At 46.1% G+C, this 14,671-nt stretch overlaps 1 protein-coding gene across 4 annotated transcripts in view; it reads right to left on the bottom strand.

Moving 5' to 3' along the window:
- The window catches only part of PCNX1 (pecanex 1), a 145,489-nt gene extending 138,721 nt beyond the window's left edge, over positions 1–6,768 (bottom strand). For all 4 annotated transcript variants that reach the window (XM_080930318.1, XM_080930320.1, XM_080930319.1 and 1 more), the window contains exon 1: positions 6,220–6,768. In XM_080930318.1, coding sequence (XP_080786444.1) covers positions 6,220–6,372 — 153 coding nt within the window. In that variant the 5' untranslated portion in view covers positions 6,373–6,768. The remainder of the gene's footprint in view (positions 1–6,219) is intronic.
- Positions 6,769–14,671: the final 7,903 nt, after the last annotated feature.

Here is a 14,671-nt window from a genome sequence, read left to right as displayed (position 1 = left end):
AACATGGAAAAACTGAGCTGGTGCCCAACTAGTAGTATCCCTTCTACTATCGTCACAGTGCTGGCAGGAGGAGAAAAGTAATCATCAGTATCATCCAGGTACAAACCCAGGGACCTACAATAACAACCTGCCTACAAGGTTCCTGGTGCAATAGTGACACAACCGTTATGGAAGTAACCAACCACATTTTTTAAAAATTAGAATTAAGGTGCATTCCTTAATGTGGAACTCATACCTGATACTGTAAAAGTAGCCAAAATCTTGAAACTAAATGGATCATAGGCCCTAGGAGAAAACCTACTACCATTATTCTGTTAAATGAGCATAGAAATAAAATGACTTGTAACAACAGACCAGTGCATCACTGCTCAACCCTCACAGGAGAAACGTGTTCTTGCAGTAAATTATAATTAATAGAAACCCACAAGTGGGCAATGTGGGAATGAGAATCAGAGTCTTTATCAAACTCCTACCTTCAGAGATCTTTGCCCAGGTGGAGGCAGGAAGACTGTAAGAGCTAGAGGTTAAGGATAACACCAAGAAAAGAATGCCTTCCAAGCACAAGAAACTGATGTACATATGAACTCACAGAGACCATGACAGCACACAAAAGACCTATACAAGTTTTAACTAGACAAAATCCAAGTACTGAGAAAGAGTAGAAGGCACTCCTACTACCCCAACCAAGAAGCAATCTGTCATTGATACTTGTTGGGAGAGGAAAAATCAGTTTTCATCAATGAAGTGAAACTGGGTATATCAACCACACTCCACAGCAGGCTCCACACTCACAAAATGAACTGTGTTTTCTGTGTGTATGCTCGCCTTGTTTGGTATGTAATGTGTAGTTTAACTACCCTGCTTTAATGTGCCTGGGTGGGCCGTGCTACTCACCATCCACCCAGGTCCTCCTGGATCCACAGATGAGAGACACACACATTAGCTCATTTCTAATCTGCCTTACTGACTCCGTGGCTGGGCTCTTTTAAGCCTCCGAGGCTAGCTTGCCTTTCCCTTTACCCCAAGCTCAACACCTGTTGCCCGGTCAGCTTTACTCCTAGCTCAACACCACTAAATCTGCCCTCAGCTTAGTTGCTAGGTTATCTTCTGTGAATCCCACTGGTCTTGTTGCCCAAGACCCTTTTGGGCTGCCCTTCCGTGGGCCGCTTTCCCTTTCCACCTACATTTTGGAAGATTTCCCATGCAGCTCTGAGACTGTTGCAGCTCTGAGTCTGTTCTGTCTCTCTCCCCCAAGTACTCAATTCTCTTCCCTGCCCTCTCCTCTCTCCTAGCCTGCAGGAACCTCTGTCTGCCTAGCCACTGGCTATTGACATTTTTATTGATTGATCAAGAACCAATTGGGGACAAGGACCTTAAAGTATGGACACACAGATTCCCAATGAAAGCATCAGAACCACTCCCCTCCACTGGTATTTTTGTCTGGGGGGGGTGTTTGTTTTGGGTTTTAGTTTGTTGGGGGGTATTTTGTTTAAGAAAGAACATTTACTTGGGTGAGCAGAAAAATGGAGGAGGATCTGGGAAAAATTGGAGAAGGATATGGTTTTGTGTGAAAAAAAATTTAAGCCAATATATACAAAAGGTGGGTGGCACCAACTTATTTAAATCTGCTTGTGCTAAGAGTTGTAAAGAGGTAAGAATAGATGCCAAAGACTAGCAACATGGCTAATATAGCGGTACACACAAAACAGTCTTGGGCAGGAAATAAAAAGAGCTGAGCCACTCTTGACAGCAGGCATGGTTCTGTGTGTGTGTGTGGTTCTGTGTGTGTGTGGTTCTGTGTGTGTGGCTCTCTGTGTGTATGTGTGGTTTTGTGTGTGTGTATGTGTGGTTCTGTGTGGTTCTGTTGGGGGGGGGGTCTGTGTGTTTGTGTGTGTGGTTCTGTGTGTGTGTGTGGTTCTCTCTGTGTGTGTGGCTCTGTGTGTGTGTGTGTGTGTGGTTCTCTCTCTGTGTGTGGTTCTCCCTGTGTGGCTCTGTGTGTGTGTGTGTGGTTCTGTGTGTGGTTCTCTCTGTGTGTGTGGTTCTGTGTGTGTGTGTGTGTGTGTGTGTGTGTGTGTGTGTGTGGTTCTGTGTGTGTGGTTCTGTGTGTGTGTGTGTGTGTGTGTGTGTGTGTGTGTGGCAAGAACAGGGAAATGGTGCAGTGTCCATCATACCATTAACCAATACACAACAATGAGGAAAGGTTTCTTCTTCTTCTTCATCTCCTTCATTTGTCTATTTGTTTTGGAATGGGGGCATCCATTTAAAATTCAGAATAGTTTTTTGTTTTTTTTTTTTCTATGTGTATGGATGTCTTACCTGAGTGTTTTTCTGTACATCACTTGTGTGGCTTGTGCCCTTAGATGCCCAGGAAGGGGCATCAAATGCCTTGGAACTGGAGTTACAGACAGTTGTGAACTGCCACAAAGGTTCTAGAGATTGAACTCAGGCACTCTGGAAGAACAGCCAGTGCTCCTTTTTTGGGGAGAGGGAGTGTTTAAGATTTATTTTATGTATATGAGTACACTGTAGCTGTCTTCAGACATACCAGAAGAGAGCATCAGATCCCACTCCAGATGGTTGTGAGCCACCATATGGTTGCTGAGAATTGAACTCAGGACCTCTGGAAGAACTGTCAGTGCTCTTAACCACTGAGCCATCTCTCCAGCCCCAGCCAGTACTCTTAACCACTGAGCCATCTCTAAGGTCCTTCAGAATAGTTTTAGACAATATTTCTCTTAATGTCTCAAGACAGTCATGACGACATGTAAGTACCAGATGTTCTGAACTAGAACAAGTTTGTACACACACACACATTTTTAACACTGTCAAGTAATTTTTTATGTCAGAGTCTGAGAACCTCTTATTTAAACAAACTGGAGGAAGACAGGTGCCCAGAATTGCACCCAGAGCCTCATGTATGCTAAATAAACATTTTGCCCTCAGCCTATCTTAATGTAAATACATTTTAATGAATTTCATCATCTAGACATGTAACTCTTTATAGATAAAGACTGTATATGAAGCAATACATTAGAATAATCACTTCACTCAATAAATTCAGTGTTATCTCATCTCTTCTAGGCATGCAGCATTATAGAGAAAATTCTAATTAGACATTCTTTGAAATGGTATTCACTGAAGGCTATTCTGAAAGTAAATAATATATTTCATAAATATCTCCTTACAAAATACTCATGAAATATGTTATACATGAGCAAATCAAGGTTCAGAAAGGTAATTTTGCCTCAAAAACACAAATCAAGAGCAAAGTCAAAATTCAAAAATCAAGATAACACCCATCCCAGTGAACTTTTCATCCAAAACACAAAAAAAAAGTTACCCTATCCCAAAAAATCTCACCCATGATAAGTCATGTACACTAACAATTAGAATGGCATAAATGGAGTTAACAAAAAAGAAAAAAGCTAATCAGTTAAGTGGTAGGCTTTTCTTCTTGTTTTTCACTGTTTAGAACTATACAAGCAGAAACTATCTTACCCTTTCGAAAGACCTATAAAAGCTGAGAGACAGAATGGGGGGGGGGGGCGGGTAGGGAGAGAGAGAGAGAGAGAGAGTGTGTGTGTGTGTGTGTGTGTGTGTAAACCCATGCCTCGGGGATCCTGAATAGTGACTTTGACTTCAAAAAGTTATGAATAACCCAGTTCATATATCTGCCTAAGGTAATAGACAAGTCACAATAGCTCAGCCACATGAGGATACTTAGCTGGGCTAAGAACCTGTACAGTCACCATCACCTGCAACTATTACCAGAAGAATTTGTGAGTAATAACCATGGGTGAGGTTTGTTTTTGTTTTTTATCTACCTCATGCTGTAGCACTAGTATGTTTCCTAAACTGCCGCATCCTCTGCTAGCCCTTGGCCGTGACCCCTCATGCATCACGCCTACAGTTCTAAGCTTGCTGCTACTCATTCCCAGGCTAGCTGTGAGTTCCCTGACCCAAGGTCGTGAATCTTATCCATTTCTAGTCATCTGTCTCACTTCTCCTTACTGTCTGTGGCACTGCTCTAAGTCCTTAGAGTATAGCAACAGAGAGAAAGCCCTGCCTGCTCAGAGCTTCAAGTCTATTATTAGCTTTCTGAAGTGCAACAGGGTGAGAAAACCAGCAAGTGAGTGTGTGGATCAGCCAGCAGAAACTGGTGTTGGGAAAGCAGGCAGAAAAGTTCAGAGGCTGCTACGTCACTTAACAGGGAAAGTCTCCCATGCCAGAAACCTGAAATAACCTAACCAAAGCAGGCCACACAGTCATCTGGAAGGGAGAGTCCCCTTGACAGAGCAGGAAAGGCAGCCTAGCGAGCAGTGACGGCATATCAGCTGCTGGGAAGACTCCCGCAGCTGAACCGAGCTGCAGCCACAGCCGGGAAGCTGGTCTCAGCAGAAGGGCCACAGGACCTGAAAGAATCATCTCATCTGTGATTTCCGCAAGAGCGGAAACAGCAAGCCTCAGTACAAACACCATCGCCACCACTGCCACCCCACCTTCCCCCACCACCCTACAAACACCCAGAGGGGCAGGGAAGCTTAAACCAGGACTGACTCTGAGAGATGATGGGCTCCTGTCAGGTCTTAAAGACAGAACCCACAAGCTTTGTGTGTGGAGAGTGGAGAGAAAGAGGGAAGAGTGGAGTTGGCATTTGTTGAAGTGAAGCACTTTCATTTTCCCAGAACCTGGCAAAGAAAGTACCTGGTGCACAGTGGACACTCCAACACTGAGTCGAGTTTAACTGAATAAACTCCCAGGTAATTCAGTACATGGCTTTCCACTTCCTCTAGAGTCTCCAGAGGTGTTAATTCCACAAAGAGGCTTATACAGCACACAGCAACAAAGCCTGACCTCCCAACAATGTTCTGTCTTCTGTGTACAAGCTGTCTGGACACTGACCCTGAAGATCCTCACCACCAAAGGCTGCTCATCCTAGAAAGGGGACGCTGATGCAAAGTCAACTCGACCGGCCAAAAGGAATCGAAATTATAACATTTGATGATAAATTTTCGAAATCTTACAAGATTGAACAAGTCCTGTAATAAGGCATCAGCATTAATTTTTTTAAAAAGCTCTAAAAAAAAAAAGCTCCTTTAAGCTGGTGTAAGTCCCTTCAAACACATTTCTATGAGAAATCGGAATCTGCTTGACAATGTGACATTTAGCACACACACACACACACACACACACACTCACCATCCCCCAAGGCATGTTTCTGCCAACTAATGATACTGAGAAAAGAGGCAAATAGGCTGTTCTAACTTATACTTAACTAAGCCGGGGTTTAGCAATCCAGCACCTTTGTTTACCCCCTTGATGAACTATGAAGTTAGCAGAAACCCCCTGAGAATAAAAGTTAATATCCTTCCTTCCAATTACTTTAAAATTTGAAAGCTTTGTTTTTCCCAAATGTCCCAACCTAAAATACAGCGTTTTTAAAAAAAAAGAAAGAAATGTGCAAACATCTTTCAGGAAAACATCCTCTAAAACACTCACGAGGCCTGTGACTCTCAGGCCAGCCTTGGCTATAGAAGGAAACTGTCTGGGAACACCAAAAACACTTCAGAGACACTGGCCCTAGTGCACCAAGCAACAGGCGGCACTCTCCTTTTCCCTGACAGTCAAAGGCCTTGAACCAACGCAAACAAACGGGTGAAACGCCAGCCAGGTTGCCGTATCTCCCCGCTCCCTGTCCACCAGCGCTAGCCTGACACCACCATGGTCCCTAACCGCAGGGCTGAACCGACTGGAACCCGCACCCAACGGACCAACCGTTGGCAGAGGCACGAGCCGCCCGGGGTTTCCCCCAGCTCGGGAAGCGAGTACGAGCCGGGACACCCCGCGACTCCGCTCCAGCCGGAGCGCGCACGGCCTCCCCCGGGCTGCGCACAACCGGGGACCGAGCTACGGGCGGGGATGCCCCGGGGGAGCGGGCGGTAGGTAGCCCTAGGCCCGGAGAGGACCGAGGACCCCGAGTGAAGGCCTCGGGCGCCGGTTACGCAGACCCGCACGCGAAGCGCTAGGAAGCGGGATCCGGCCGGGGACCGGTGGGAAGGGAGGTGCTGAAAACACTGGAAACCCCGGGCCCGGAGTGGAGCGGGCGGGGGAGGGGAGCGTCCGCCTGCCGCCGGGACCGCGGAGAGGACGGGGTGGGGGCGACCCCGGGACCCCCGAGGTCCAGCCCAGCGTCCGCAGCGCGTCCCCGCCCCCACTCACCATGTAAAGCGTGAAGGGCAGGCCGAGCAGAAAGAGCCACAGGTAGAGGTGGAGCGCGTTCACGAAGGTGGCCTGGTGCGGGTCGTAGTACCAACCGCCGCTCAGCGCGGCCCACACCCCCTGCCGGAGGATCTGCAGCGTCTGCGACCCCATCCCCACCCGGCGCCGCCGCCGCCGCCGCCGTCGTCCCCGCCCCGGCCCCAGCTTTGGCCTCGTCGCCTGCGCGCCCGCGGACCGGTCTAGCCCCCTCCCGAGCTCCGGGAGAGCGGCCCGGCGCCGCGGCGCTCGCTGGTGCTGCTGCACGAGGAGGAGGAGGAGACGGCGGAGGAGGAGGCGGCGAGCGGCGGGGCGGAGAACGGCGAAGAGGAGGAGGAGGCCGGGCTCCGGAGCGCCGCCGCCATCTTGGCTCCGAGCTCCGAGCCCGGCCCGCCAGCGCTGCCGCCGCCGCCGCCTCCGCCGCCGAGACCCCCGCCGGCCGCCAGCCCCGGCCCCGCGGAGCAAGCGAGCAAGCGCCCGGGAGGACGCGGAGGAAGCCGCGCCCCCTCCGGCTCCTCCTCCTGCTCCCTCCGCCCGCGGAGCGGTCCCCACGGGGACGCGCAGCGCCTCGGCCGGGCGAGCACCTCCTGTTGGCGCCCTGGAGAAGCGTACAGACGCCGCCTCTGGCCGGCGTACTGGATGAGGTGGGGTGGAGAGGGGTGGGCTGGGGTGGAGGAGGGGTATGCGACATGGGACCGCACTGCACGGGGCACGACCGACCCCGGCAAGCTTATTAAAGAGGAACGTTCTTCCAGACTCTTGAATTGACAGACCTTTCTGGGGCTGGCATTTGACCAAGACAAAACATTTTGGGGTAAACTGAGATTGGCTCTGCAGGACTGGAAGAATTAAAACAGAGTTGAAAAGTCACAATGTACACAATTTGAGCAGGAACTGTTTTAGCCCTTTAGTTAGGTCGAGGCAGTTTGGACAAGAAAAAAGGCGACATCAAGAACTGAGAGTATATACATAATCCGAATAAACATAAGTTGCAAGAGATACAAAAGTATGACATGAACAAGTTATACATGCACCGCAACTTTTCTTTTTAATGTGGTGTAACTAGTAGCCGGGGTTTTTTTTGTTTTTGTTTTTGTTTTTGTTTTGTTTTTTTATCATCAATGGGCCAATCTCAGCGGACTTGAAAGATTCCTGACTCCACCCAAACTTTGAATGGGGTCTTGTACTTCTCTTTTTATAGCTGTGAAAACTGGGAATCATCTTGGCCCTGTCTAATGTTTCTGAAGTATGTCTAAACTCACTAGATGGCTTTTTTTTTCTTAAGGGTTTGAAGGTTGAGTTTATTGTAGCAATAAACATACTCTTTTCCCAGATTAAAGTTGCTATAATTAATGAGGGAAGCAAGTGACCCACTGTAACGCCTCTGGGTATCATGCCACTGTATAGTTGGTTATGTTCACACCTGTTCCACTTAACCTTCATAACGCTCCTTTGAGGCACAGCCGGGGCTATCCTTATGTTTACCAGTGAGGGCTCTGCCACGAAAACTGATTATCCAGGTTCTCATAATAAGCAGTGGGGCGCTCTGATGTCAGCATTCATCCTAGCTACACAGACCGAGACTTTCATATCCACTCAGAACTCGGGCAGGACCACCTTCAGGCTTAAAGATATGGTCAGCTGTTCTCAAAGGTGACAGAGGACATCAAAATGTCTTAGAAATGGAAACTCTCACATTAACTCTCTAAGGAAACTTGGGGGAGGTGCGGCAAGAACCCAGCAAGTTTTAACAAGACTTGTAGAGATTGTAAGGACCTTCCAGATAGGAAGAACACCACTCTGTTGTATGATCACAAAGCAATCTGAGCTCAAAGAACTTTAAAGGGTGTGTGAATAAAGTCACAACATATATTTTAAATGTATGCCTAAAAACAAAATCAAGATTAAATACGTTATAATTAAAACAGTGACCTAATGGCTTGCTTCACAGGCACAAGACAGAGTTTTCTTTTGTGTCTCCTGAAGGAGACAGGAAAGCTTTCTTGAGAAACTGGAAGTGATCCCAAGCTTTCCAACACAAAGGGCGATGTAAACCAGGATAAAATTCCAATAGCACATCAGTTTCCATGCCAGCAAATATCCGCTCTGGTTTAATTTGAAAGGATGGACTGTCGTACAGTGAGGCTGACTGGGAGAAATGGGGTCTAGAACTAGATGCATCCATGGGATGGGAGGCAGACCCAGCTGGACCAGAGAAGACTATGCGCTAGATATAGAACCAACCCACAGCAAGCCAGGAAGGCAGCCGGCAGCAGGGATCTCCAAGGGGAGAAGCCAGTGGGCAGTTCCAAGGTAGCCCAAAAAGCTCCAGGAACAGGCAAGAGTGAGATTTCATGGCAAGATGAGAAAAATGTGTTGCTTATTGCAGGGCCTCAGCCTTGCTAAGGTTTTCCAGATCTAAATTCATGGCCTAGAGTTTAGGTACTGGGCAGAATCTGGTGACCCAAGAGAACAAGGCAAGTATCCAAAGGCCAGATTTGATGGGTACTTTTACAGGAAAAGTAGCTTACTGCCTAGAACTGGGACAAATCCTTACACTGAGTATGGATGCCTTATGTTGAGGCCCCTGGGTGTTAATGTAAAACCCTAATTCTCTTCCAGTACTCCTGGGCTTAATCCCAGAACCTAAAGATGGGAGTTATACAGCAATAGTCTCTAAGTGAAAAGGGACCCGCCAGATGGGCAGGGCCAGATGTTAAGGAGGGCAAAAGAAACAGCCTCTTTCACCCTGAACTGGTAGAAGCATTTTAGAAAAATGCAAAAATAACTAGTGGTTGAAAGATGGCATAGAAAGGGCTGACCCTCCCAGATTTCTGACTCAGTCACTGGGGGAAGGGGTGGATCTTACAGGCTTTTCATCTTGTAGCTTTCAAAATGTAAGTGCTCCCACATGTTCCTATGCTGTCCACAGGGGCACAGAAAGGTTAAATGGTTTGCCCAGGTTACGCACTGTGTCGTACTCATAAAACATAAGAGCAAGACAAAAAATGAAGACATCTAATTTGCTAAATGTTAACACTCTCAGCCAGGCACCAAAGTCATCACTAATGTTATACTTAACATGTCAGAGTTAGCAACCGTGATATACTGCCAAACCACCACCTGACATTGGCTCATCTTTCAACTAATCCTATTAAAACGATGTTTCCTGACTAGCTCCCAGGTCCCGTGAGGACTGGGAACACCCACAGCAGATGCTTTCTTCTTCTTGAAAGGGGAAAGTCTGAACATTGGAAACCATCTAGTGACTCCAAGCCCACCCTCGACAGAGGCATCGTGACATAGCCCTGTCTATTAGGAGGCAGTCCCTTTAGTGCCCACGTGTCTTGCCAACCACCCAAAGCCAAAAGTATCCATATCTCTTCTGAGACCAGATCCTCCTCTCTCCCTTAGCGAACATTTACTTACTTGCTCAGACTTGGACCCTCCCCTACCCACTCCCATTAGGTTGCCAAATCAAGCCACCTGGTGGATGCTGTTAGCAGCTCTGACCTAATAGCCAATTGCCACCAGTCTCTCCCCCTTCAAAACCTTTGTACCCTCTACCAACAAATTAATTTCCCTAATCTAGTCTCCTTAAAAGCCTTAAATTCCCTCCAGTAACCTCGGGGAGTAAAGGCACCATCCTTAGCCAAGTCTTCAAGGCTCCTTATTAACCTGAAAAGTCTGTCTCCCCAGTGGGAAACTTTTTATTGGTAGATATCAGCATATATACTTGTATGTTTACCAGCCCACCCATTGATTTTTTTAAAAGTTTATCAATTTGTTTATGTGCTTTTATGGACACTAGCTAGAAATTCTTAGCCTTTATCACCTTCTAAAATTTATAAAGACTGCTCCAAACACCGTCTCTCTCTCTCTCTGGAACAGCCCAGTCAACCTGCTTACAGGTCCCACTCACTTAATTGTTACTTTTTATGCCTCTGAATGAACCACTTTCCCTGGTGCCAAGGTGCTTCCCAGTGAGCCCCAGGGGCCCGTCAGAATGGCTATTAAAGGTCAGCGGTGTAGACGGGCTGCAGAAAGCACAACTCGGGGACTTTCCAATCAGGAATGTAGACCGGACCAACAGTTTTAAATCAGTTCAAAAAGAAAAAAAACTATGGAATAAAGATTAAAGAGAATTTGGAAGAGAAGCACCCTAGAAGTGTCCCCTGGCTCACTTCTTAGCTATTTGTCACGTGGCACTCTATATCACTCTATTTCTATAGCAAATAAATGTCAAAGGGGTGGGGGAGGGAAGGAGAGGCCCCAAACTTTACACAATATAACAAGAAACACCAGTGTTTGGATATGGAACCTGGGAAACAAAAAGAATTTCCTTACTACCCGGAAGATGATCAGTCTTGGAAATCACAGTTCAGTCTGTTTATTTTAGAACATCAGTTCCATGGGATATGTCCGTTAAGACAAGTTTTAGCCAGGCCCAGTGGTGCACACCTTCAATCACAAAACTCAGACAGGTGGATCTAAGTGTGAGGCCAGCTTGGTCTACATAATGAGACTCTGTCAAAGGAAAGAAAAAGGCATGTTTGACTTGAGCCTAACCACCTCAACAGTTCTCACTGCATCTCTGTGCCATCTTGAGAGTATGTTATTGGGGGAAAACCTCACTTTCCTCTGATTCACATACAACACTTCCAGAGCAGGAAAAGGGAAGTATGTAGGCTGTTGTGAAGCTCCCCAAATATTGGGAATCCCTAAATTAGAAACAATATGAGCACTTGTTTTTCATCTTTAAACATCCCTCTGGTAGTTTAATTCTACATCACACTAAGGAGCTATTTACCCTTCTGTCTCAGGCATAATTCCAGCAGGACCTACTAAGCCAACTGATGTCAAGGATGTTCTCCAAAGAGCCTAGGCACTTCAGTAGCCACTGGTGCTGTGTGAATCACCTGCCCTGTTCAGGAGCTTGGCAGAAACAACAGAGTTGTCATCTTGGAAGCCAGATATCTGGCTCCTCGGTCAAGGAGTGCCAGGAACATTCCTTGGAGAGACCATGGTGTTCATAGTGGAAAGATCATAGTGTGTGCAATCGGATGAACCTGGGCTCCATCCACCTTCTGCTTAATTCTAAATTAGTCCTAGCCCCAAGTGAGTGAAACCAAGCAAGACTAAAGAATCTCGGGGCATTGAGTCCTGCAGACTCATTGTGTTGTGTTTAGTTTGGGTGGCAGGGCTTTTGTAACCCCCCTAATAACAAAAATGAAAATCTCCAAGGATAAAATAAAAAGGGATTCATTTCTCGTTAGTTGTGTTTACTCGTTCATGTTGAAATTTGAGGTTTGGATAGGGGTGTTATTTTCCCTGTTTGTTACTGAGATTTCACCAGTGATGATATAAATGATATCTTCTGTGTACCAATACTGTGTACTTCTCAGTATATGTTCTGGGAGAGTAATATGTATGGACTAATATCTCTCAAAATCACGGTGGAGAGCAAAACAACAAAACGTCCTGCCCTTCTGGTTTTCTCCCTTTCTCTGCATTCTATCCTTTAAACTCATTGTGGGCTTTTGCCCTGTGACAAGTATTTCTCACTGTGTAGTCTTACAAACCATCCACTAAAAACACAGACTTCTGGGCTGGATGAGTTGGATCAGTGGTTAATGGTGCTGTCCTTCTAGGTGACCCAGGTTCAGTTCCAGTATCTTCAGTGCAGTTCACAACTGTCTGTGTCTGTAACTCCAGTCCCTCAGACACCAGTCATGCATGTGGCACACATGTATACATGCAGACAGGCCATTTACACACATAAAATGAATATAAATCTTTTTTAAAAGCCCACAGAACTCCTAAGTTTTGATATATCTATCTATGGGGCATTAGAAATGCCACAATGTTAGGTGTTCTCAAATTAGAGAATTGGTCTAGAGACCTATTTCATAGTCATGTGCATAGATGTGATTTTACTGTGCTAAGGATAGAACCCAGGATCTTTTCCACTCAGTGGTGCGTCCCCGCTGTTGCCCATATCACTATTTATATCCTAGACTCCACATCCAGAAGGTGCTGCCCAATCCCTGTCATGTTTATCCTCAGCCTCGGGCCACCGCTCTGTCATCCTGGTTCCCAGTCCTGCCTGTGCACCTCTGTCCCAAGTCTCCTCTCCGGGATGCTTACTTTCTCCCTACTCACCAAAGCTTATTGACAGGTTAGTGGGGGCAGAGAGGGGATCTCTCTCATTCATCTCCATGGTCCTGTCTGGTCTAAGAGGTACTGCAGCCTCCCAATCTGACCCAGATAGTGACCCTCAGCCTTGTAAGGTAACAGCTGATGAAAGCAAACCCCTTAAGAGATGACTAGAACACCTCAAAATATCACCCAAATTGTTGTCTAAAGAACACAATCATGACCTCTGCTTCTGTCTCATAGCACAGTCTGTTTCAGTTGGGTTTGGTTTGTATCCACCTTAGGAATAGGGAGGAGTTGCTAAACTTCCAACCTTTAATATATGAAGATTTTCTTTTTAATCAACATTTAACTTATGTATGTGTTTTTCCCCAGCGCATGGAATAAACCCAGGGCCTTTGAATTCCTGTCAAAAGGTTCATCACCTATCCACACGCACCCCATCCCCTGGTCAGTCTTCTGAAAAACTGAAGTAACTTCCTGGGTGTGTGATTGGGCCAGACTTTCTACTGAGTTGCATCTGATTGGTCTTTTAAATTTTTTCTTATCTAGTAATTAACCCTGGAAATTATATATTTGTATTTTATATAAGAAAGATAAAGAAAAGTTAGCACTTAGCCCTACCCGATTACAACCACTGCTGATGTGTGATGTCTTGGTTCTCTGTCTCCACAACCTTCTCCCCTTCTGTGCTGAACCATATTCTTGGTGGAATGCAGTGTCTGATTTGGAAATTTTTTTATGTCAACACATGCCATGTGCTTTGGCAGTTTTCTCAGTCTGAGAAACTTCAGGGGACATTTTTTCCTTCTGAGTTGCCCATGTGTTTCTTTTAGAGTCTTGGCAGCATTCTCCATGCTTCATGGGTACTAACCTGCAGCTGCAAGTAACAGACTTAAGTCCTCATCAGGGAGTCCATGAGGTCTTCAGGCTTTGGAGGCAGGTTAGTTAAGTAGCTCTCCACTGTGGCTGAAGAACCCTGAGCTGCTCTTCATGTTGACTTTGACCTTGGACTGCTTTCTTGCTAGAAGGGAAGTGGTTGCAAGCATTTTTGATTTTACCCAGAGGTACCATTGACCAGAAGTTCACTTATAAGCAAAGAAATTTCTTAAGTCCTTGCCATACTTTTGGTCCTGTGATGATTCTTGAGCCAGCTTCTCTTCTGGGCACTGATGTACTCTGACTGAGTCTGGCCTATGTTCATAAACCAATTACTAGGCAGGAACACAGAATCACCCTTAGGCTTCTCTTTTCCAGATGGAGATTTAGGCATAGAAAATCTGTTGAGATGAGAAAATGTCTACAGGAAAATTGGATCATGTTAGGAATCTGAGAGGAAGAATGGATGTTGAACAGACAGACACACAACCACACAGATTCAGAGACCTGGACTTCTAAAAAAACATATTACACATATATGTCTACACAATGCCCTTAACAATGTTTTTGGTCTATTATTACTTTTTAATGTCGGTTTTAGAGTTTTAATATGCAATTGCTTTACATAATTAAGAACTCAATAAAAGTATAAAAAGGGCAGATGTACAGCTTCTCCTCACCGTCACCCCAGCCATCCAGAAAATGAGTCAAAAAACAAAGGGGAAAATCACATTTTACACACACACACACACACACACACACACACACACACACACACACAATGAGGTTCACCAGCCTCTGTTTTTAAACTATGTTGTGTTTTACTGTATGAATATACCAAGTATTGTCATGGCTGTGGGTGGGATTTAGTTGGCTAATGAGTTTTAACAGTTGGGCCTGGAGCGGTTTAGCAGTGAAGAACACTTGTTGCAGTGCCACAAGGAACAGAGTTTGAATCTCATAGTAAGCCAGGTATGGGGCACATGCTCCTAACCCCAGCCTGAGGACTCCTGAGGCCTGCTGCCTTCCAGCCTGCACGAGAAAACACAATCCCCAAGTTGAGGGAGAAACCCTGTCTCAAAGAATAGCTGGAAACAGAAGAGGACACTGACACCCTCTTCTGGCTATGTGTGCGTGTGCTCAGACATACACACACACACACACACACACACACACACACACACACACACACACACACACACACTGATGTAATGGATAACACTGGCACATTAGTTACTTGCTGCTCTGATGTATATATGACGAACAGCTACAAGGAGGAAGGTTTATTATTTTGGTTCAGGGTTCCAGTCTGTCATAGCAATGAAGGGGTGGCCGGAGGGTGTGGTGAAGGCTCCTCGTGTTAGCAGATCAGGAAACTGAG

This window comes from Micromys minutus, assembly GCF_963924665.1.
Source record: "Micromys minutus genome assembly, chromosome: 1".
Classification (NCBI taxonomy): Eukaryota; Metazoa; Chordata; class Mammalia; order Rodentia; family Muridae; genus Micromys; species Micromys minutus.
Note: the sequence above shows the minus strand (reverse complement) of the source record. Positions and strands in the feature narration are given on the sequence as shown.